A 24,419-nucleotide genomic window follows, 5' to 3' on the forward strand; every position below is an offset into this window, starting at 1 on the left:
CGATAAGATTTAGATCAATTTTCTAAGCAATACAATTATTTGAAATGGAATCATATTAATTATGGGATTGTAGCATTTGTGAATTAAGAATTTGCATATCCAAAACGTTTACGAGGACTCTTATATTCAATTGGCTAGGGTCATGATATCATGAATGTTTTTTTTTTTTGTTTTTTTCCCGAAAGAAGCTTAATTTTCAAAAACAAAAACATTACCGATCGATGAAACCATGCAAGTTTTGACAATATTAAAACAGTTTATCCAAAGTGAAAGATGCTGAATGAGGCCAGATAATAACTAACCCAAGAAAAACGCAATTGAACGAGCCAAAGGATAACCAGGAAACAAGAAAAGACATGAATTGTGTTCCCTATTGATGATCCTACGGACAAGAAGGGTATGCCAATTTAGCAGCAAAAACAGTTTCAGTTTGGAGGGTCTTACCATCAAATATGTATGTATTGAGTTGAAGAAAATGGAAAAAAATATATATATATGCATGTCAAATAATGATAAAATTGGCAGCAAATACACTATAATCGACCTCATTTCAGCTAAAACTTCAATTTACCCTTGAATTTGGTGTCAAAATGTTGTTACAAGACCTATACCAAGCTCTTCTGCAAGCTCATCCCAAACTGGTAGGAGTGTCAACACGACAAGAAACACAGCCAATGTGACAGCAGCTTTTCTCCACGTTCCGACTTCTGTAACGTCGTTTAAGCATGGCTTTTCGGGACTCCTCTGGAAAAAAAAGATTATGGCATAGCGGTAAATAAAGGGAACAATCCGAGCCTCCGAAGGCTTTGGTTTGCAATGTTATTGTGCCTTCTATGATGATAACATTACATGACATACCTGACATATGAGAACATATAGTCCCCAGGGAAGCGATAATGGTCCACCAAGCTTAATAGAGAAGCAATGGAAGAGAAATAGTTAAATGGAAGCCAGAGAGCTTAAATGGTAATGTTTTGTTGAGACAAAAGTTAATGGTTTGAATTTCATGAATAGAAAATCAGTAGATTGACATACCACTCCTAACCCGAGCAGCGTGTAGGTCGTCAAACCAAACCCAACTAAGGCACCTTTTCCAAAAGCACCCTGCACAAGCAATAGTAATGAGAACAAAGAATTGGAAGAGTTGTTTGTCTCTCTCAAGCCTTCTCTTCCTTTCGAGCCTTATGGGTGTAATATAGCCTAAGCCCACTAGGCCTTTCCCCTTCGAGCTTCCCCACAAGGTTTTAAAATGTGTTTGCTAGGAAGAGGTTTACACGCCTTTATAAAGAATGTTTCGCTCTCCTTCCTAAACAATGTAGGATCTTACAATCCACCCCCCTTCCTTAGAGGCCCAGCATCTTTGCTGGCATTCGTTCCCTTCTCCAATTGATGTGGGACCCCCCAATTCAGATAGTGAGATCCCACATCGGTTGGGGAGGAGAACGAACCATTCTTTATTAGGGTGTGGAAGCCTCTCCCTAGAAAACATGTTTTCAAAACCTTGAGGGGAAGCCCGAAAGGAAAAGCCCAAAGAGGACAATATCTGTTTGCGGTGGGGTTGGGCTGTTACAAATGGTATCAGAGAAAGACACTGGGCAATGTGCCAGCGAGGAGGCTAAACCCCGAAGGGGGGTGGACACCATGCGGTGTGCCAGCAAAGACGCTGGGACCCGAAAGGAGATGGATTGGGGGGTCCCACATCGATTAGAGAAGGAAACAAATGCCATCAAGAACGCTGGGTCCCGAAAAGGGGTGGATTGTGAGATCCCACATCAGTTGGAGAGGAGAACAAAGCATTATTTATAAGGGTGTGGAAACCTCTCCCTTGCAGGCGCGTTTTAAAAACCTTGAGGGGAAGCCCAAAAGGGAAAACTCAAAAACAACAATATCTGCTATAGACTGTTACATGGGGATGGAGAAAAATCTCAAGTATGTACATTCTGACAAGCCTCAAAAGAAAGTTTAAAAAGTACCCCTATTCTTTTAAAAGTTGCACGATTGCCCCCTTGGAGTAGAAAGTTATAGAATTTTAGACCGAAATTGGGATTTGGAAAGATGTGGTGATGACCTAGAATAGTATGGCAATCCAAATTTCTATCCTAGGTCTCCACCACACCATTCTAGGTTTCAGCTTCTAATCGAAATTCTAAAGGATTTCTACTCCAAGAATAATTACCAATAATATTTTTCCAATTTGAAGCAAACGTATCAAGTATACCTGAATCGCTCTTCCACCATCAAGGCAGCCAACTGGAAGCATGTTAAAGGCTGTTGTAGTCAAACCACACCTGAAGAATAAAGAGAATTAGAATATAAATTAAGGATGTACGGAGACGTTAAGGTAGAGAACAAGATATTCCAGAAGTAAGACTTACCAGCCGGCAATAACTAGAGGATGAATTGCAACAGTTGAGGCATGCATGGCCCTGGATGTTCAAAAGATAAATATATCAGCTTGTATTAGTAAAATAACATAGTAGGAGAGAACTATTGACGTATCAGTAATGTTCAGACAACTCGACGTACGAACATCTCCATGACAAGGCTACAAATGGCACGACTGGGATTAGACCTATCAATTAAAATTTTTCTTCATATTGTGAATGTTATGAATATTATATTTGGTTTAAACTATAACTCTAGCCACTTAAGCCTATTTAATCCTGAAGTCAAATTTAGTCTCTGATTTTCAACAACTTCTAACTACGTCCTTTTGATTATACTTCTTTTTATCCTCTACTATTAACGTCATAACACAAAGCTGATATATGTTGAGGATTGTTGGAAGAGAGAGAGTCCCACATCAGCTAATCAGCTAATTAAAGGGTTGATCATGGGTTTATAAGTAAGGAATACATCTCCATTGGTATGAGGCCTTTGGGGAAACCAAAAGCAAAGACATGAGAGCTTATGCTCAAAGTGAACAATATCATACCATTGTGGAGAGTTGTGGTTCTTAACATGGTATCAGAGTCATGCCCTTATCTTAGCCATGTCAATAAAATCCTCAAATGTCAAACAAAGAAGTTGGAACCCTCAAAAGTGTAGTCAACAAGCGACTCAAGTGTTGAACAAAGGGTGTACTTTGTTCGAGGGCTCCAGAGAAGAAATCGAGCCTCAATTAAGGGGAAGCTATTCGAGGGCTCCATAGGCCTCAGGAAAGGCTCTATGGTGTACTTTATTCAAGGGGAGGATTGTTGGAAGAGTTGTCCCACAACGACTAATTAAGGGGTTGGTCATGGGTTTATAAGGAAGGAATACATCTCTATTGGTATGAGGCCTTTTGGGGAAACCAAAAGCAAAGCCACGAGAGCTTATGCTTAAAATGGACAATATCATACAATTGTGGAGAGTGCATGATATGACAGACTCAAGAACATGTCATGTCAAAATTCAGTTAATGCAAATAAATTCTGTTAACAGAGATTTGCAGTAGAGATTAGATAGAACCATAATCTTGAAGTCTGTAGACCAAATGGAAACACTTTTTAATATAATGTCAAGTACTGAACAGACAAAATATTCAAATTTTGATGGAAAGTTCGTGTTTTTATAAATTTAATAAATTATTATTTTATGATAAACAAACTGTAGAGGCAAATAAGTAACATACGCATAACCAAGAGTGGCTCTACTGATGAGTCCAAGGAGCAGAGAACCTTGAAACAGCATGCTAGGGACTTGCACCAAGTCTCCAGCTGCATCTGGATTTGATGAAAGCAGGAGACCAACAGCAAACATGGAAAACGACAATGCTGCACCAGCAAAAGGGCCAGCAAGTGATACGTCAACTTGGGTACTCCGATCAGGAATAATCGACTTGAACTATCAAAACAAAAGGCAAATAATAAGCATCAGTACTGCATCTTACACAGCATTAAAATCTTTAAACCACAGTAAAAACCTCAAATACGAATGAAGCATTCAAAAAAGTAATAAACTATTAACTACCATCCATGTGTGACTAGTTTTTATGTGCAAGGATAGCAAATATGTTTACCTGAGTGATTGCACCGAAACTGCCAAGAGTTATGTTAGGAATGAAGTAAGGAATGCTGAGTTTCACTTTCTTTGGAAAAGCTGCCAGAAAATGCCCAACTTCCTGCAAATTAATGACTCCGTTAGACATGTAAAATTACATGTGTAAGTGATTGCGCAAATATGGATACGCCCCAAAACTGACCCAGAGCACAAAACCATTTTTTTTTTACAGGAAACAAAACCATTTCATTGATATGGTGAAATGTGTACAAAAGAACCTATCAAGATAGATTTACATGAAGCTAGTTCAATACTCAAGGAGAGTAGATAAACTATATTTACAAAAAGGTTGCTTCAGAGTTTGCACCAAGAAAATGCTAAAAAAGAGATAGATTCTAAAATGGATGTTATCCCTGCTTATTCTCGTTTAAGATACGACCATTCCGTTCCAAGCATAGGCCCCAAAAGAAGGCTCTCATGAAGTTTAACCAAAGATTTTATCTCTTCTTTGAAGAGATGACCCATTAGTAACAAGATAGAAGGGAGAAAATGTCACCTGGGCGAGTCAAGTTACTGCAGAAATTAGAGGTAATAAAGTCCCAAAATTCATTTGTAAACCAACAGTTTCTGAAAATATGGATTTGTGATTCGTTCAAACAAATAGGGCAGCAAAATGGAGACAGATAAATCCAAGGAGATTTCTTCTTAAGGACATCTAGAGTGTTGATACTCAAAAAACTGAGCTCCCAGAGAAATAACTTAATCTTTTTTGATAGGTACCCCTCCAAATATGTGTAAAAACCGTCGGTGACTGACCGCCACTAATTCTTTCGTAAGAGATTTCATAGGGAAAACCCCACCATTTTTTAATAACCAGCACTATTTGTCATCACTTCTAGAAGGTGAAAAGGGCTCAATTAGTGTCGACAAGGACACCCATTCCATAATCTCCTCTTCCAGCACATTCTGGGGAAGAGATTCCAAGATGATTCGTTGGACATCCAAAGGTCAGCAACGGTTGCATCTTTCTTAAGAGATAATGCATACAGGGCTGGGTATAATTCTTTAAGAGAATTCCTTCCAGTCCATATATCTTCCAGAATGATGATTTGTCTCCTTGGCACACTTTCCTTCCACAGTATTTCTAGATGAGGTCGTTTTGTTTATCAATGAACTTCCACAGTCCTTTGGATGTGTGCAAGGAGTAAGAACCCGACCTTGATCCACAAAGATTTGTTCCATATTAAGCAACAATCACTTTCCTCCAGAGGGCTCTTTCCTCAAAATGCTCCTAAGTGTCTAAAAATAACTATATGGGATGTAGCTTGGATCCCTCACCAGCCAATCCCACAGTTGATGCTGTGCTAATTCTCATGGGATACAAACGGCCCTTTTGTTTCTAAGTTCACTAGAAAGTATTTGTATACCAAACCCTCAAGTCCCTTTTAAGATATGTCCTCCAATAGAATGATATCCTTGGATGTCCATAACTACAATGGTCTATTCAGTGTTATTCAATACTTCAGAGAAAATATATCAGCATAAGCAATAATTACATTATATTTAAGAGTAAATGTGAAGATTGATAATTTTCTGATATTAAAATTGAAATAAAACAATGTACCAGAGGAAATCAAATGACAGGAGGTGACATGACATCATTGAAAAGGTAAGGAATTAAAAAACTCTCTCCAATAATCTAAAATCCAAAAATGAGTAGTGAACAAAATATTCCTTCACTTTCCCATGTTGATTGGTGACTTGACATGATATTAGAGCAGGAATTGGCCGAACTCCTATGATGTCATTTTCTCTCCAATTAACATTGATATTCACTGGTTTGATCTTCTACAAATTTTCAAGCCCACAAGTGAGGAGGAGTGATAAAGTATTAATAAAAAATCTAAATTTACCGTAATCCATCCGCTTAAGCTTTTGAGCTTACAAGTGAATTAACAATATCCTCAGTAATTCCCCTCAAAACAATTCTAAAACTCGTCTTCCACTTGTTTCTAGAGAACTGTGCAGAAGGTATACAACCAGAGAGTAAAGGGCTTATAAGAAAGTTGCTGAACAGGGGAAATTTAAAGATGTAAACTAAAAATTTTAATGGTAAAGAATGCAGTCTGAAAATTTAGTCTCTTATCTGACAATGAAGAGGTAAAGAGACGGTTATCACAATCCCCATGTTTTTCGTGTGTCGAAAGCAAAAGAAAAAAAAAAACAATTTTGTGAATGCTTCAACTAAGAAAGATGGAAACTAGAAGATTTCACTCACATGAAACAACAAAACCCCCAACACACCATATGCTAGAGGCAGAGCAGAATCTACAAATGGAACTAGCAGCTCCATATCTGGTGGTTCGACAGCATTGGGATCTGTAAAGTACTTCACTACCTCTGGAGGAAGGCGATTGATCTGTCCAAGTCAATACGATACAGTAAACTATTTACTTCAAAAGTGACAATTAAAGAATGGCTACAACCATTAAGGATATACGTATACGCAATGAAGTAATGAAACGCATGTAGAAAAGTTACACACAAGCTTACAGCATAAAAACACATATTCAATACATCTTTAGCTATCATTTTGTCAATTCATCAAATCAAGTTTATTCTTCAGTCTATCTGATCAAGAAAGTTCTATAAGTAACTACCTGAGATGCAATTCCTAGCTCCACGGAGGAGCCAATGGTTAAAAGAAACAACAACAAAGCAATAACATATTGCCAAAGTGTTGTTGGACCGGGTTCTGAGACCTCTTTCCGCAACAAACCAAAACTAACACGTGGACCACCGCGTGGATCTGGACCTTCTGAATTTGGTTCCTCCACCATAAAAAGGTTGTACTTATCGCCCGTGACTTCAACGAGCTGACTTTGGAATTTGGAGAATACCTCTTCCCTTTTACCCCTTAAATTCCCAAGGAAAAGAATGCCCTCCCCAAGATCTCCAAACGCTTCTTCTTTGGTTACCCAGAAAGTGGAGTAGCCAAACAGCTTGTCCTTTATTAATTTTACATCAGAAGGATCAACCTTCTCTGGTCCAAGAAGTTCCATCAGTTTAAAAGAATCAACCTGAAAGTTGTTGTATGCTGGTCCAATTGGAGACAAATTCGATGACTGAAACAGGAAATAAATCACAAATTAACAGATTCAGCTCTTAGAAATGCATCTTAAAGTTCTTTTGAGCTAGATCAAAGACGACATTCTAAGTTGAAAACAGTACAATAGTTATTATGATGCCACAATGACATTCAGCTATAAGAATGCAGCCAATTCTCATTGAAGCTCATCAACAAAATGAAAAGAAAAACGGTCAAGAATTTATACCCTTGAAGAAATCGATGGAGGAGTCTTCTCCGAATCAACCTCGCCGCCACGCCTCTCTTCAACCTCTTCAGCTGATACCGTCGCCGTCACGGCATTCGACTCCTTAGGCGAATCATCCTCTCTGTCTCCTTCGTTATGGCCTTCATTATCTGAACTAAAACACACAAACCTACCAAAATCTCCATCAGAAACCAAAAGCCTTCCCCTCTTCGACCTTTTCCCGCACAAGAAACACGAATTCTTCAACCTCCTAAACCCCAATAACCCGATTCCCTCCCTCGCAGTACAGCGCCTAAAACTCGACCGAAATTTGAAATTCGCGGCTCCGATACTAAAACTACAGCTCGTAAGAGTTCCCATTGAACAAAAATCCAACAGAAGCTTCCTTCGGCGAATACACGTCGCCTCCTTGAAGGTGCTTGGCTCAATGCAGCAGTAGGAGAAATGAGTTGAAGCAACAAATAGTAGATAACGCAAGGTTCATATCAATCTAAAAACATAGAGAGTTGAGCTCGATGATGCTTCAATGGCGGAAGGATAACAGAGTAGAGATGGATAGAATTCTTGTTCCGCTGCTGCAAATTGCGATTAAGAGATATCAGAATATCCATTTGAGAAAAATCCATAATCAGAAATATCTTTTCTTTGCGGCAAAGAGAAAGAGATTGACAAAATTACGTGTAAAATATTTTTTTTTTTTTTTTTTTTTTTTTTAATTGGTTTTAAAAATTATTTCTTTAATTTATTCAAACTCTTAGCTAGCAAAGCTACAACACTCGTTCTAGTGCATCAACGTGTTCCATGACTCTTTAGTCCTCTCTTCCATGATATTGCACTACCTTTATACACCTGACCGAAGGAGGTTTCGTCTCACCGACATTTATGTCTGACAAGATAAACCGTTCGTTGGGCATCTTAAAACAAGAGGTGGGGTTCGGTTTCTCTTCGCCGGTTTGCTTTTGTCTAAAAACTACGCGACCGTTCGATCTCTCTTGGTTACTCGTGGTCTCTATCTTGTAGGTGTGTGTTGTGAGGACCGACTAAGTGTGATTACATTTGATATACTCTCAGTGTCGGAAGAGAACGTGGGTTGCGGGTAAGAGAATTCTGGTGCTCACGCATGTTCCACCGACCTCGTAATCTTTTTAACCTCAGTAACTTGATCTTCTAAGCTACAATATTGGAGCTTAACTATTTCATTCTTTGTAAGATTCTTTGTGAAGTGAAAACATACGTCAATATGCTTACTCCTCCCATGCGTAACTAGATTCTTCCCGCTGCCTCAAGTAGTCGCCTAAGCCATATAGTCTATCGAGAGCTTAGTGCTACTACTATCAGTTATGCTTTAGTTGTTGATAAATCCACTGCTGGTTACTTTTTAAAACTCAATGAGATAACGGTCTCGCTCAACATGAATACATAGTGAATCGGACATTTTCTTTAATGTTATTATTGTTAGGATCTCACAACAACATACACTCAATCCAGATAAATACAAAATATATATATATATATATATATATATAGGAGAGAGAAATTATATACGAACAAAAAAAAAATAGGAGAAAACTAACTATATATAGTTTTACCAGTTATATAACTATCTACCATATATAACTATTTATCATATGTAATATAACTATTTACCCTATATAGTTTTTTTTTTTACGGCTGTTTACTACCTATGACCATTTACTTTATATGTCATTTGTGTATATAGTTTTACTATTATAACCTAAACATATGTTTACTATGACCCTTTACTGTTATAACCTAAATGGTAAACACAATTAGCACAGTCAACATCAATATAGCCAATTAGATATTTTCTTCGTTCTTTTGGGGTAATGTATAATTCTTTTCACGACTTGCAAGGGAGACTCCTTAGACTTTGCATGAATCGATTAACTTTACACGCTGTACATGATGTTTAGTCATGTGGTTATTGCATATATTAAACAACCAACCATTTGCTCGTGCAGCATCCTGTGAATTTCTTTTCCATTTTCATCTTTACCCAATTTACTTCTTGGAACCCTTGGGTTATGAAAATAATTTGAATTACTCATTCCAAATCTTGTTGAGGGTTATTGGAAAGTGAGTCCCACATTAATTAATTTAGTTGAAGATCATGGGTTTATAAGTGAGGAATACTATCTTCATTGACATGAGATCTTTTGGGGAAATTCAAAGCAAAGTTATGAGAGCTTATGTTCAAAGTGGACAATATCATATAATTGTGGAGAGTCGTGGTTTTTAACATGATATCAAAGTAATGCACTTAATCATGTCAATAGAATTCTCAAATATCAAACAAAGAATTGTGAGCCTCCTCGAGAGTCCTCTCAACCGATAGGGAGAGGAGAGCCCTAGCGAGTACGAGAGATTGGTAAGAGAGGACATCTTTAAACTAACTACCCGTAAAGAATAGCTATCTTGGTTAATTATTGCTATTCTACCGTCAATTATTTACTAGCTAGATGATGTGGATTCGAGCATGTTCGTTAATACAATGATTTAATATAATTTTTAATTTTTCAAAATTTAATTTCTTAATTTTAAAATTTTATATATATCTATTAAATACAAAAAAAAAAAACAAAAAACAAAAAACAAAACAAAAAAAAATTATATACAATTAAATTTTATTTTAAAATTTGAGATATTTATTACATGTAAAATTAAATTTATTTAGAAACTAATATACATAAATACATAAAAAATATATATATATATATAAATAATAGTAAAAAGGATTAAATTGGAAAATTTCAAACTCGAAGGTATATGGGCTTGGGCCAGAATTCAAACCTTTGCAGAGGCCCAGGCCCAAAAACACTGACTCCCTCCGCGTAGGCGAAACGCGGCTGCTTGGTGTGGACGCAATCGGAGCTTCATATCACAAACCATGGAGATGAAGCTCCAAAGAAATTCAAATCCACAGACCGCCATATTCTCTCGCTCTTGGGCAGAAACTCCATACGCAAGTTCAGCCAATTCCTGCAGCGATTATGGCCGCTTCATCCTCCGTTTCCATCGTCCTCCTTCTCTTTTCCATCCTTTCTTTGTTCCTCGTCTTCCGTGCAGCTCCCGACACCGCCATCAAGAGTATCTTTCTTTCCCTTTCCTAATTTCGATTCTTGTTTTTTTTTATGTTTGTGCGTGATCTTCTAGTCTGTGAGGGAGGGATTTTCAATTGGGTTTGTGGGGGGAAGATTGATTTTGCAGTCAGGGTGCTTTTTTATCCTTTTAGGTGGGATTCTGAATTGATGCCAGATTGATTCATGGTGTTTTTAGTGATTTGACTGCGGATCAGGGTTTGTATTTGCAGTTCGATTCGTTCGTTTTCTTCCGCTTTGTTGTTTCGTTCGAGCCGATTGTAGGTTGTAACTAGTAAGCAGTTCTTTGTCAGAGTAAAAATAGAGGAAAAACGCTTTCCACGATCTATGATGTGTCAATTGTAAGTCCTTTTTTTACATGTATCAATGTGCGTGGTTTTATCATCAAGATGGCCATCTTTCAAAATTCAGTGTGTGTTTGTTACTTTCAATTGAGTTTCATAATAATTTTTCAAGATCCGTATGTAATACAATATATCCTTTAATTGTTCTTTCGTGCATATTGTATCTGATATATGTTTGCTGATTTAACGTTCTGATTTTGCATTATTTCGTTTGTGTAGTACAGTTTAGTTAGTAACAATCTTGTGCGATTAATTTCTTACTACAATTATGTTTTTTTACAATTGATAGGTATTGACCTCGAGCACCCAGCTGAGGATATCTTTCCATCTTCACTTTCTGGAGGCAGTGATATACAATGTGATCGTGTTCGGATTGCTGGTCTTTCAAGATTAAAACTTGGAAGCTTTGCCAGTTCTTTTCGAATCACTGCAGTTCCATCTGTTGCTATTCCTGAAAGACAACATACCAAAATTGGGGTTTGTTTTCACTGGTAGGTGGAGTACCATAGACTGATATTCACTGCTCACTAGCCTCTTCTAAACTGAAGAAGACACGAGTATTGGTGCTGCTTACAATTTGCACTGTTCATGGGCAAGTCTCAACTCTCAAGGGATATGATTCAAAGTCTTTTTGAAACATTGGATACTAGCGCAACTACAAGTGAAAAAATTAGAACCATTTTCTTGTCTACCAAAGCTGTTCCAAAACATCACTTCTAATACTTTTCACCGTAAACTCTGCAGGAACAATTCACTTGGATTGTGTCAGTGTGAAAATGAAGAGTGGAAAACTTTTCAAAAGGGATTGTGGAGTTCCACCATGTCTCCTTATGCAGTTAGATATATTGATGTTAAAGTTATTAATGTCACGCCTCTAAGTGGTCCTGTGACAATTGCTATTGAAGAAGGTATGTATAACATTGGCCATTGAGCTTCCTCAGTCTTAAATTACTTTACTTGTATGTTAATTTCTTTTCTAATTTCTTGCAGATTTCCAACAGTGGCGACTATTATGTCTAGCTTTGGGATTTATGTTGCTGCTGCTTGCCCCTGTTGTCAGCAGCTGGGTTCCTTTTTACTACAGCAGTTCGATGGCTATCGGAATTTTCCTCGTCGTGTTAATTATTCTTTTTCAGGTACTAAAGATTAACAATAAAAAAAAACGATAATTTTTCAAACTCCCAGTCCTAGTATATTAGGATAGTTTGTTTTAGTGGCTTTTTGTGTAAATTTCTTTTTTTAATGGGAATTGGAGGTGGGTTGGTGCTAAAATTAAATATTCTGCTTAATTTTTTTTAATTTTCCTGTGTTTTGTTAGATAGATTCTTAATCACGAGATTCGTAAAGCTTGAAAGAAACTAGGGATTATCTCAGGTTTAGTTTAGGTTATGATTAACACGTACGTTTGATAAATTAAACCTGATCATTTATACCAAATCCTATCAACTAAATAAAACAATGAATAAATTACAATTGAATTAATAATCCTATGCGATTTGTCATTATAATTATGAAACCTTCTTTAACATGAATTTTTCACGTATGAAATTGTTATATTATACCTATCAACTCTTTGTCATCTTTTCTTTTTACAACAAAATTTCTAGCTCAATCCAGATGAGGTCCCATGTTTATAAAATGGTCGTTTATCTAAAAAGCAATTATAAATTTTTGTTTTTTTTTTTGTTTTTTATATTAAAGGCAAATATATTTATCCAAGGTTTAATGTTAGTGTAATCTTTATTTTGATACAAGTAATTACTGATGATTTCTCATTTACTTCAAGGAACCATTTCTCATGGTTTCCGCATGAGAGTCTTCTCATCACTTGAATCTCTGGGCTTTTTGTTTAAACTGATGGAAAAATATTGAAATAGTTTATCCACTACTGCTTTGTTTAACAATTTCATTTCTTTTCTACGGAGTTTTCATTATTAACCGAATTATGTCTTCCCATGGGCATGGTCTTTGTGTGTGGGTTTGTGCATTTTCCATGAATTCAGTGCGCCCCTCTTCAATTAGCTTCCTCCTTCATCTGAATTTACAAATTAAATACATAAATTTGATCAACCATGTAAGTTTAATTTAGGCATTGGTATCTTCTCCTTTGAGTTGTTACCGTTCAAGTTCTCAGATGTGCTGTTCGATGTTTACCTGATTAACTTATGTAACATACTTGTGAAGTTTAACATTTGACTGAGGAATTAAGATCTAAGACAACATGGCTAAGATTTATTTTTCATAAATAACCACACACAATTAGCAATTACTGGAAATAGATGGTGGACAATTTCCCTTACAAGATTTGGATAATACAAAGTTCACAAGCAAGTATACACAGATTTTAGTAATGAAAAATTTGAGGCCATTCCATATCTCTCTCAATTTGTTGGTTGATGAACCAGAACCTTCCATGCTAATATCTTATTTACAAGCTCACAATATTTTCTTCCCCTTACTGATTTGTTCATTATGCAGGGAATGAAGTTGTTGCCAACTGGAAGGAAGAATGTACTTTATCTCACTGTCTATGGATCGGTGGTGAGTATAAAATTAGAATTTTCGTATTGACTTATTTCAGTTAAGCATTCCTTGTAAGTTGCCTCATTGTCTTTTACAGCTAGGAGCAGGATCCTATCTTGTTCACCACTTTGCAACATTGGTAAATTCGATTCTTCTCAGTTTTGGACTGAAAGAAGAAATGCATAATCCTGTAAGTCTAAGCTCCTCTTGTTTTTTACTTTTTAACGAATTTCAAATGAGATTCTTAACTTTACCTTCTAGAGTGCATGCTTACAACATACTGGAGTTTGTTACATCATATGTATAAGCTTATAGTTTTTATTTATTTTATTTTTTGGGTTAAGTAATGTACGGAGGTATAATTAAAAAGAAAAAAGGAGAGACGGGATAGCCTAAAGGCTTGGAGCCAAAGCATGTGTATCAGCTTATAGTTTTATTTTCTTTCGTGCAATCTTACTTATTTTTGTTTTTACCTTACGATATTGTGATTTTTGGAACCTACTTAGAGTATTCTGTAGCTAAGAAGATATGTGACACTTGTGTTGGCGCTCATACTTATTTAGGTTGATCATCTATTCGTTTCTGTAGAGAAAAAAGAACGATAAACCTCTATTTTCCTGTTCAATCATATGCATGAGTTAGAAAAAAATGGAATTGGGGCTAAGATGAATGAGATGCTGCAACACACAAAAGATTTTTTTTTTCTTAAGTGAAATTGAAACAATTTCATTGATGAATGAAATTTATAAGAAGAAAAGAGGATAAGAGAGAGTCCCAATCCCAAATGAGTTGCAAAACAAAAAAAAAAAAAAAAAAAAAAAAAACAGTAATAATAAAGAATGAATGAAAACCTTCCATAAATCTAAGGACTGAGATCAGTCACATATGATTCCAATTGCATTTCTTTCTATTTATATTGATTTATGTGCTAATTCTGAATCCTTCCTTCTCATATGCTTACAGGTTGCCATCTTTTTACTTCTGGGGATCGTTCTTTCTGGAGCTGCCTTGGGTTACTGGATTGTCCGGAAGTTTGTGATCTCAGAGGATGGGAATGTTGATGTTGGTGTGGCCCAGTTTGTAAAATGGGCAATGCGTATTATTGGAGCTACGTCTATCTTTCAGGTTTGCCAATGTTTCTGTGTCTTTGGATTTGTGCCATATTTAAACTTTGAATTAAGAATTTCAAGAAGAAAGAGGGGGAATCATTAAGAAGTTGACTTCTTGATGTACCCTTTCCAAATATTTTGTTCAGATTGTAGACATTTTTATCAGTTCCGATTGGTGTAATTTTTTCCAAGTTCCTCTACTGTTATGTATTTTAAGTCTTTAAAAACAATATAGTCAAATGTTTAACTGTTCTGTGGTTCATTTATTTTACAGAGTACCCCTGATGCTCCTTTAGCACTTGGTGCCTTTGTTTTTTGTTGGGCCGTCTGCTATCTTATCTGTTCTCTGAAGCGGTGTGGTACCATGTAAGTCATCTGCTCGTCTATTTACTTTCCGAAGTGGTGTGGTTCGGTCTGAGTTCAATATTACTTACCTTTCCACTTCTTTAACATATTTAAAGCAGATATTTTTCAATCAATTTTTCTCTCTCTGGAGCAATTTTAATCATTTTTATGCTCTGCTTCATATATAACAATTAGAAGATCTCGTTTGTTTAAATGTTGGATATGGACATTTGATAAGGGGATATTTCATCTTCATCTTGAATTGAACTTTTGTAGGTTACTATGGTTGGGTTGGGCATCATTTATCATCGTAAAAGTCATTCCAAATAAGTATGTTTAATTGATCTTGGGAAACATAACATTTCATCTCTCTTTTTTATCTCTTTTTTACCTCTTTTATCTTAACTGATATGAACCAAGAGACATCAATCATACAATATATTTCAATGAAGATGTGAGGAAAATGTTGTTGAAACTATCAAAAGATATTTCAATTCATGCCACGTTGAAGAAGAATGAAGTTCTGAAAGAAGAAATGCATAATCCTGTAAGTCTAAGCTCCTCTTGTTTTTTACTTTTTAACGAATTTCAAATGAGATTCTTAACTTTACCTTCTAGAGTGCATGCTTACAACATACTGGAGTTTGTTACATCATATGTATAAGCTTATAGTTTTTATTTATTTTATTTTTTGGGTTAAGTAATGTACGGAGGTATAATTAAAAAGAAAAAAGGAGAGACGGGATAGCCTAAAGGCTTGGAGCCAAAGCATGTGTATCAGCTTATAGTTTTATTTTCTTTCGTGCAATCTTACTTATTTTTGTTTTTACCTTACGATATTGTGATTTTTGGAACCTACTTAGAGTATTCTGTAGCTAAGAAGATATGTGACACTTGTGTTGGCGCTCATACTTATTTAGGTTGATCATCTATTCGTTTCTGTAGAGAAAAAAGAACGATAAACCTCTATTTTCCTGTTCAATCATATGCATGAGTTAGAAAAAAATGGAATTGGGGCTAAGATGAATGAGATGCTGCAACACACAAAAGATTTTTTTTTTCTTAAGTGAAATTGAAACAATTTCATTGATGAATGAAATTTATAAGAAGAAAAGAGGATAAGAGAGAGTCCCAATCCCAAATGAGTTGCAAAACAAAAAAAAAAAAAAAAAAAAAAAAAACAGTAATAATAAAGAATGAATGAAAACCTTCCATAAATCTAAGGACTGAGATCAGTCACATATGATTCCAATTGCATTTCTTTCTATTTATATTGATTTATGTGCTAATTCTGAATCCTTCCTTCTCATATGCTTACAGGTTGCCATCTTTTTACTTCTGGGGATCGTTCTTTCTGGAGCTGCCTTGGGTTACTGGATTGTCCGGAAGTTTGTGATCTCAGAGGATGGGAATGTTGATGTTGGTGTGGCCCAGTTTGTAAAATGGGCAATGCGTATTATTGGAGCTACGTCTATCTTTCAGGTTTGCCAATGTTTCTGTGTCTTTGGATTTGTGCCATATTTAAACTTTGAATTAAGAATTTCAAGAAGAAAGAGGGGGAATCATTAAGAAGTTGACTTCTTGATGTACCCTTTCCAAATATTTTGTTCAGATTGTAGACATTTTTATCAGTTCCGATTGGTGTAATTTTTTCCAAGTTCCTCTACTGTTATGTATTTTAAGTCTTTAAAAACAATATAGTCAAATGTTTAACTGTTCTGTGGTTCATTTATTTTACAGAGTACCCCTGATGCTCCTTTAGCACTTGGTGCCTTTGTTTTTTGTTGGGCCGTCTGCTATCTTATCTGTTCTCTGAAGCGGTGTGGTACCATGTAAGTCATCTGCTCGTCTATTTACTTTCCGAAGTGGTGTGGTTCGGTCTGAGTTCAATATTACTTACCTTTCCACTTCTTTAACATATTTAAAGCAGATATTTTTCAATCAATTTTTCTCTCTCTGGAGCAATTTTAATCATTTTTATGCTCTGCTTCATATATAACAATTAGAAGATCTCGTTTGTTTAAATGTTGGATATGGACATTTGATAAGGGGATATTTCATCTTCATCTTGAATTGAACTTTTGTAGGTTACTATGGTTGGGTTGGGCATCATTTATCATCGTAAAAGTCATTCCAAATAAGTATGTTTAATTGATCTTGGGAAACATAACATTTCATCTCTCTTTTTTATCTCTTTTTTACCTCTTTTATCTTAACTGATATGAACCAAGAGACATCAATCATACAATATATTTCAATGAAGATGTGAGGAAAATGTTGTTGAAACTATCAAAAGATATTTCAATTCATGCCACGTTGAAGAAGAATGAAGTTCCATTGTTATAAATTTTGGGGGGATTACAACTTAGAGTAATTTAGAGTTATTATATTTCATTAATGTATTTTAAGACTTTTTATTTACTTTAGGTTACATTTACCTCATGGTTAACTTAGAGTAATTTAGAGTTATTATATTTCATTAATGTATTTTAAGACTTTTTATTTACTTTAGGTTACATTTACCTCATGATTAATTATAGCCACAAAGTATGAATGTTACAACTCTTGGAATGCCTTTAATAGTTTTATTTTGAGGCTATATAAAGCCATGTGTGTTGTATTTGTAAGGAGACTTAGAAAATATAGTAAAAGGAGCATTTGTGCTTTCTTTAGCCAATAGCTAAGTTTCTTTGCAATTCTACGTGTAGTTTAGATTGCATGTAGAATCATTCAAGATTGACATGATCAATCTTGCTTGTGGAGTGATTCGAATCTCAAACAAGTGTTTTTGCCTTGAGATATTTGAACAACAAGAATTATTCAAGCTTGACATGATCAACCTTGTTTGTGGAGTGATTCGAATCTCAAACAAGTGTTCTTGCCTTGAGATATTTGATCAACAAGAATCATTCAAGTTAGACATGATCGATCTTCCTTGTGGAGTGATTCGAATCTCAAACCAGAGTTTTTGCCTTGAGATATTCAATCAACAAGGTAATATGAATCTTACTTCCCTTGTAGTGATTTCCAAGGCATGAACTCCACAAGCAAGATTGATCATGTCTAGTTTGAATGATTCTTGTTGATCAAATATCTCAAGGCAAGAACACTTGGTTGAGATTCGAATCACTCCACAAGTAAGATTGATGGAGTAAAGATTGATCATGTCAAGCTTGAATGATTCTACATGCAACCTAAACTACGTATAATTGCAAAGAAACTTAGCCATTGGCTAAAAAAAAAAGCACAAATGCTCCTTTTACTATATTTTCCAAGTCTCCTCACAAATACAACATACATGACTCTTAAAATGAAACTATTAAAGGCATTCTAAGATTGACAACATTCATACTTTATTTATGCCATAATTAACCATGGTATAAATGTAACAAAGTAAATAAAAAGTCATAAAATACAATAACTCTAAATTATTTTAAATTGTAATCCACCCAAAATTTATAACAATGAAACTTCATACTTCTCCCATGTGGCATGAATTGAAATATCTTTTGATAATTTCAACAACATTTTCTTTACATCTTCATTGAAACATATTGTATGATTGATGTCTCTTGGTTCATATCATTAACAATAACAGTGGCTTCTTCATATTACCTCCTTGAAAGACGGTCAAGTATGTGAATCCTGCTTTAATCTAGTAGCTAGTGGCGAGGGTGTAGTTAACTCATCTATTTTTACCATCGGTACTTTTTACATTATCTCTTCGTACTTTTGTATTAGTTGCCCTCTACCTAGCCTCTTAGGTTGTTCTTTCTTGTGTGCTGGATATGGTTTTTTATATATGTAAGATACTGATCAGACCATCAGACACCTAAAATTGTTCCATCTTGTTAGGAATCAATCATATTCTGGATTTGGTGGCCCTTGGCAACGGCAGAATAAGCAAATTGTTAGGGAGCAGATTCATCCCGAATTCGCTGGCCGATCATACCCTCAAGATAGGAAATGGAGAGTTTCTGATAACCACACCCCAGCTTGGTCGAGTTTTCCTGTTAAAGGTACTGTTTTCTGTTGGCCGTTTGCTCTATTGCTTCTGCTTTTGTACATTTTGACTGCCATTCCTATTCCTGGTTTGTTCTGCCTCTTACCATTTTCATTTCTTGATGTGTTACTTGCAGGGGCGCTCTCACCGTCCTCCGGGATGCAAGATCGGGACTACTACTCAACCTTCCACAAGACCCCTAATCGAAAGAAGTTCACAAAGAAAGCCTGGAATGATTTCACTAGACATTCGACCCAACAAGCATTGTCCGAGTTGGCATCAACCCCTGAATTCACTGATTGGATCATGGAGCATGCAGATAGGATTCAACTTCTCCCAAGTGATGATAGTTCAGATGAAACTGTTGGAAGTGAATCTGATTCAACCAATGAGGATGTTGTTGGTAGTGGCAGTAGGTTCAGCTTTCTAAACTGGTAAGACCAAGTATCTGTATCTGCTGCTAACAAGGATAAGTAGAATCATCTAGACTATTAGGTTCTTGGGAAATTTGATTGTGCTGGTTGAGATGAGCGAGTTCGGAAAATTTTCGAACCACAACTCTAACAGCTAGAAGTGTCTCATAGATTAGGCAAACTTGGCCCGACACTTCACCGGTATGTGACATACCGTGTCATGTCGAACGATTTATTCATCGTGTTCGTTGAATTGGGCAACATGGAATTGAGTCAATCCAAGATGTTACCACGACCACCCGACGCGTTACATGATTCAACACAATCTAGGACCGTTGGGCACCTCTACACAGCTGATGTTATACCATTTTTTTTAGGCATGGATATTGAAGTTACATGCCTTCCAAATTGAGTTTCTTGATTGTTTAGGAGAGTTTTGTCTTTTTTTCTCAAGAACATTCCAATTGTAATCATCGTTGTTTTATAGTATCAATCATTTAAGTGTCCAAAATTTCAAGTAGATTATCTTGTGGAGACAATTGAATTTTTTACATGAACTTGTATGTGAAGCTAAGCGNTTTTTTTTTTTTTTTTTTTTTTTTTTTTTTTTTTTTTTTTTTTTTCTATTTTTTTTTGTTGTTAAACTGAATTGATTGAAAAAACTCAATTCAAGGGTGAATGAAGAACAAAGGATTGATCAAAATATAATTTCCATTCAAATGTTCATTTAATTGCTCAATTATAATTTTGCAATTTGACTAGATATTAAATTGAGTAATTCATAATTAATTTTGATGTTCGTGGGATATAATTGATACATGTGTTGGATGTGATACATATGTTGGATGTAATTGATATATATATTTAGAAGTTTCAAGTTTTAATAATATTCTTAAATTTTTGCTCGGAATACGAAGTTTAAATAATACTCTTAAATTTATTATACGAAGTTTAAATAATACTCTTAAATTTATTATAATTTTTTTAAAGTTTGCACGGTCTCAAAAATATTATTTATCTTTCAAAACTTTTTAATTTTTTAATAAGTTTTTTAAAAAAAAAATTTGTTTAAAAAATACACGATTTTAAAGAAAAAGGTATTTTTAAAAATTTTATTTTTTTATTTATTAATTTTTTTTTTATCTTTTTTATTTCTTATTAAAGTGTTAATTTAACCTTAAAATTTTATGGTTATTTTTTAAACCTGATATGAAAAGGGTATTTTTAAATTTTTTTAATCTTTTTTTTTATTTCTTTTTAAAAAAATAGTGTTACTTTACCCTTAAAATTTTATGGTTATTTTTTAAACCTGATATTAAAGAAAAGGGTATTTTTAAATTTTTTTAATCCTTTTTTTATTTCTTTTTAATAAATAGTGTTACTTTACCTTAAAATTTTATGGTTATTTTTTAAATATGATATTAAAGAAAATGGTATTTTTAATTTTTTTTTTTATCTTTTTTATTTCTTTTTAATAAATATTATGAGTGTTAATTTACTCTTAAAATTTTATGGTTATTTTTTAAACATGATATTAAAGAAAAGGGTATTTTAAAATTTTTATCCTTTTTATTTCTTTTAATAAATATTAATAGTGTTAATTTACCCTTAAAATAAATTTTATTTTATTTTTTAAACACTATATATATTAAAGAAAAGGATATTTTTAAAATTTTTAAATTTTGAAGCGTATTAATGAAAGGTTTTAAAGTTTAGAATATTTTTTAAATAAGTATTTTTTGAAATCAATTAAATAGAAGATATTATTTAAAAATATTTAAATTTTATGTGTATTTTTATTAATTTAGAAAAATACATATTTTTTAAGCAAACTATTTATGGATAATTTAAGACAGCGATTACTGATTTTCCATTGAATAAAAACTCAAAATCCTTCTCCCCCAAATCTTCGTTTCATTCTCTCTGTAGAATCTCCGGCAGAAGCTTCAAAATTCCATCCCCTTCGCACCCTTTCTCCTTTCCAGGTTCGCATTCTCGGCCTAGGGTTTTAATTCCGCGTTGAATCCCATGATCATCTCGTTTCCGCAGCCATAACAAGATGTACTCGCCCAACAACAGCCCCTTAGCTTCTCCGACGAGCTCTCGGTCTGTTACAGAAACTATTAATGCCTCACATAACTTTGTGATCAAGGGTTATTCTCTCGCTAAGGGTATCGGCGTGGGAAAGCATATTGCTAGCGAGACTTTTACCGTCGGAGGGTATCAGTGGGCTATATACTTCTATCCTGACGGGAAGAATCCGGAGGATAGTTCAGCTTATGTGTCGGTGTTCATTGCCTTGGCCAGCGAGGGCACTGATGTGCGTGCCTTGTTTGAGCTCACTTTGGTGGACCAGAGTGGTGAAGGAAAGCACAAGGTGCATAGTCATTTCGATCGATCGCTCGAGAGTGGGCCTTACACGCTCAAGTACAGAGGTAGCATGTGGTAAGAATTATGCTTCTTAATGTTTGAGTTCTCTCCTGTTTGTTGTCAATGAATGAATTTAGAACCGTGGGTAACGATTAGTTGCATGATGTTTGATCAATTGCCATTCATTTTGACATGTTTAGAGGATGCTTAGCAATTATGAAATGGATGCCTTAGATTTTCAAATTGGGAATATATGGATAAGGAATATTTTTCTTCCTTTTAGCTCAATATTGATAGCTAAACAGCAAGGTGGGTGTAGTTGTCGAACCACAATGATGAACATGTGGGATAATTAATGAGGAACCATGGGATGTGCTTTATTGCATACCCTGCAGGCTGTGTGCTAAATTGCCTATCAAACACAAAACTACTTTTTTTCCCTCCAAACAAGAAAAGAAAATTTTAATTGAATTAATGAAACTTGCAAAAATCCCTCAGGTACTTCGATTCCTTGGTCATACTGGAGTTATCTCCATCTCCCCTCCCTCCTTCGATTCCCTGGTCAAGCTTCAGCTATGCTTGGATCAGTGGACTTTCCTTCAAACACAAACAGGTCATACTTGCAAAAATTCCTCAAGTACTTCGATTCCCTGGTCATACTGGAGTTATCTCCATTTCTCCTCCCTCCTTGATTTGTCACAGCAGCCTGGATCAATGTCTGCAGGGTTTCAATAGTCAACGTCACTGTTTTGGAGGGTGGAGACACCGCATGCTCTGGCGCTTGTACTGGTGGCATTTCCCTCTGGGAGGAGTCATGAGTGGGGTCGGATTCAGTCAGAGCATGTGTTTCATTTTATAATTTATGAAGCCTAATCAACTTGATTGCTCGACTTTTTGTCTTTGTCTAGCATCCCTATTTGTCGTACTAGATATATCTTTGGAGGCTTTTGATACGAAGAATGAGAAACTTTTCGATTGTGCAATTCCATCTTTTCCTTTGATAATGTGGCTTGAAAATTAAGCATATATTTGAAGCAAATCTTGATTGGGGAGTGGATGCAACCATACTAGCTCTAGTGCACCAGTTCCATCAAAACCCTCTAGTTAAGCATGCTAGGGGACCTAATATTATGGTGACTGGTGACGAGTTGATAGTAAGGGTGGTGAATCCTAACATATGAATTACCGTTAGCTTTTTTTGTTTTCATATTCGATCCGTTGGAGCATTTTAAAACAAGTGAATTAACTAATATTTAATTTTCTACATGAATTTCTTTTGCACCTTTCTTCTTGATAACCATTTTCTTGCTATTGGATATATGATGAAGTACATGATCTTTATAACTTGGTCTGAAATCAAAGATTGAGCTGGCATAAATACATTAGAAAATATGTGATTGTGAAAAGGATTACTTTTCACTTTTTTCTTTCACCAAATGGATTGTATGCAAGCTCGTTTTATGGTTTTTGTAGTTATTATTAATAATTATTGTATTATTTCCTTTGGTCTTAGGGGCTATAAGCGTTTCTTCCGAAGGACTTCACTTGAAACATCGGTTTTCCTTAAGGACGATTGCTTGAAAATAAATTGCACTGTTGGTGTTGTTGTATCCGGAATAGACAGTTCAAGACTACACTCCATCCATGTCCCTGAATCTGATATTGGAGTTCATTTTGGCACATTACTGGAAAATGAGGAGGGTTCAGATGTCACTTTCAATGTGTCAGGGGAAAAGTTTTGTGCTCACAAGCTAGTACTGGCCGCTCGCTCTCCTGTTTTTGAAAACCATTTTGTCAACATGATGGAAGAAGATAATGATGAAATTCATATAACAGAAATGGAACCTAGGGTTTTTAAGGTGAATTCTCTAAAAAAAGCTATTACTTTTGCCACTTCCAATATGTAATTGGCTGGATTTTTAGCACGTCCAGTGTGCTTATACTCGTCTGGTGACGGTTTCTTGCATCTCATCTGTGCAGGCTCTGCTGCATTTCATTTATAGGGATACTCTCCCAGAAGATGATGAGTTCTTAGAAGCAAGCTCATCTTCAGTTCCATCTTTACCTGATTCATTACCTGCAAAATTATTAGCTGCTGCTGATAAATATGATTTACCCAGACTTAGATTGATGTGTGAATCTGTACTTTGCAAGGACATATCTGTGCACTCTGTATCCCATATGCTGGCCCTTGCTGACCTCTATCACGCTGCTGATTTGAAGTCTGTTTGCCTAAAATTTACTGCTGAAAATCTTGTTGGTATGTGTTTGGCTGACTCTCATTGAAGAATTAGCATTCTATGGATCAATTTCAGCAGCTATGCATATTCCATAACATGGAGTAGAATTATAACATTATGCTTTCCGGTAATCTTTCTTAGTTGAAATTTGTGCACATCTGTTGAGCATTTGTTTCTGTGAATTATCCTGCTGAATATTTGTCTTTTAGGTGACTTGGGCGACATTTTACTTTTCTGATTAGGACTGCGCCAGTGTGCGGGGCTGTTTTTTCTCCTTCACACCTTACAATTGGTCGAAGATACTTCGTGATTGTTGGTGTGCATCTTCTTCAATAAATGCTATAAATGTTTGCTTGGTGGTGGATGTATCCATGCTTATTATTGTTTGTGTTTTTCTACCGTCTTGAAGTCGTAAATAATCTAGGATTTGAATTGATGATGCAGTGTTGTCTGCCTAAATTTTGGTCCTTAAACCACAGGTTACTATTTTATTTTCACTTCAGAGTTCAAGAATCTCATGAAATTAGGATTTTTTTTCATGCTAAGAGTCTGACTTGTGGATAAACTATTTTCCGAAAAGAAATATTATCTGCCACAGTCCATTTTACATACTCCAGGAGGAAGGCTTGCAGGGGGG

General features: G+C 35.3%; 3 protein-coding genes across 6 annotated transcripts in view; 2 read left to right on the forward strand and 1 right to left on the reverse strand.

The window, feature by feature from the left end:
• Positions 1-440: 440 nt before the first annotated feature.
• Positions 441-7,963, reverse strand: LOC111803329 (probable zinc metalloprotease EGY1, chloroplastic). The gene is made up of 10 exons (XM_023687678.1): positions 7,317-7,963; positions 6,642-7,106; positions 6,260-6,400; positions 4,001-4,102; positions 3,614-3,825; positions 2,376-2,426; positions 2,219-2,288; positions 1,036-1,104; positions 859-909; positions 441-744 (listed from the first exon to the last, which is right to left on the reverse strand). The coding sequence occupies exons 1-10, from the start codon at positions 7,674-7,676 to the stop codon at positions 586-588; spliced, it is 1,680 nt and encodes a 559-aa protein (XP_023543446.1). The 5' UTR covers positions 7,677-7,963; the 3' UTR covers positions 441-585.
• A 2,255-nt stretch (positions 7,964-10,218) lies between these two features.
• LOC111803333 lies at positions 10,219-19,723 on the forward strand. The gene is made up of 10 exons (XM_023687684.1): positions 10,219-10,424; positions 11,069-11,270; positions 11,524-11,687; positions 11,770-11,915; positions 13,258-13,320; positions 13,400-13,492; positions 14,266-14,427; positions 14,686-14,777; positions 18,612-18,775; positions 18,896-19,723. The coding sequence occupies exons 1-10, from the start codon at positions 10,328-10,330 to the stop codon at positions 19,195-19,197; spliced, it is 1,485 nt and encodes a 494-aa protein (XP_023543452.1). The 5' UTR covers positions 10,219-10,327; the 3' UTR covers positions 19,198-19,723.
• A 1,320-nt stretch (positions 19,724-21,043) lies between these two features.
• LOC111803338 (BTB/POZ and MATH domain-containing protein 4-like) overlaps positions 21,044-24,419 on the forward strand; it is a 4,394-nt gene continuing 1,018 nt past the window's right edge. For 2 of the 4 annotated variants that reach the window (XM_023687691.1, XM_023687692.1), the window contains exons 1-4: positions 21,044-21,617; positions 23,056-23,401; positions 23,523-23,802; positions 24,025-24,098. In XM_023687691.1, the coding sequence (XP_023543459.1) occupies positions 21,232-21,617; positions 23,056-23,401; positions 23,523-23,802; positions 24,025-24,092 (1,080 nt within the window). In that variant the 5' untranslated portion in view covers positions 21,044-21,231 and the 3' untranslated portion in view covers positions 24,093-24,098. The remainder of the gene's footprint in view (positions 21,618-23,055; positions 23,402-23,522; positions 23,803-24,024; positions 24,099-24,419) is intronic. The other 2 variants (XM_023687690.1, XM_023687693.1) reach the window with 1 other exon arrangement.

This window comes from Cucurbita pepo, chromosome LG10, assembly GCF_002806865.2.
Source record: "Cucurbita pepo subsp. pepo cultivar mu-cu-16 chromosome LG10, ASM280686v2, whole genome shotgun sequence".
NCBI lineage: Eukaryota > Viridiplantae > Streptophyta > Magnoliopsida > Cucurbitales > Cucurbitaceae > Cucurbita > Cucurbita pepo.

What these genes read in the sequence shown, in the direction of transcription:
- LOC111803333 (XM_023687684.1), top strand. Translation starts at nt 10,328, where the DNA reads ATGGCCGCTTCATCCTCCGTTTCCATCGTCCTCCTTCTCTTTTCCATC. An exon ending in TGTTAATTATTCTTTTTCAG is followed by an intron (nt 11,916 to 13,257) that starts GTACTAAAGATT and finishes TTCATTATGCAG; the next exon opens with GGAATGAAGTTGTTGCCAAC. An exon ending in GAGCTACGTCTATCTTTCAG is followed by an intron (nt 14,428 to 14,685) that starts GTTTGCCAATGT and finishes TTTATTTTACAG; the next exon opens with AGTACCCCTGATGCTCCTTT.
- LOC111803329 (XM_023687678.1), bottom strand. Translation starts at nt 7,676, where the DNA reads ATGGGAACTCTTACGAGCTGTAGTTTTAGTATCGGAGCCGCGAATTTC. An exon ending in GTTTCGGTGCAATCACTCAG is followed by an intron (nt 3,826 to 4,000) that starts GTAAACATATTT and finishes TTGTTTTGATAG; the next exon opens with TTCAAGTCGATTATTCCTGA. An exon ending in TATATGTTCTCATATGTCAG is followed by an intron (nt 745 to 858) that starts GTATGTCATGTA and finishes TTTTTTTTCCAG; the next exon opens with AGGAGTCCCGAAAAGCCATG.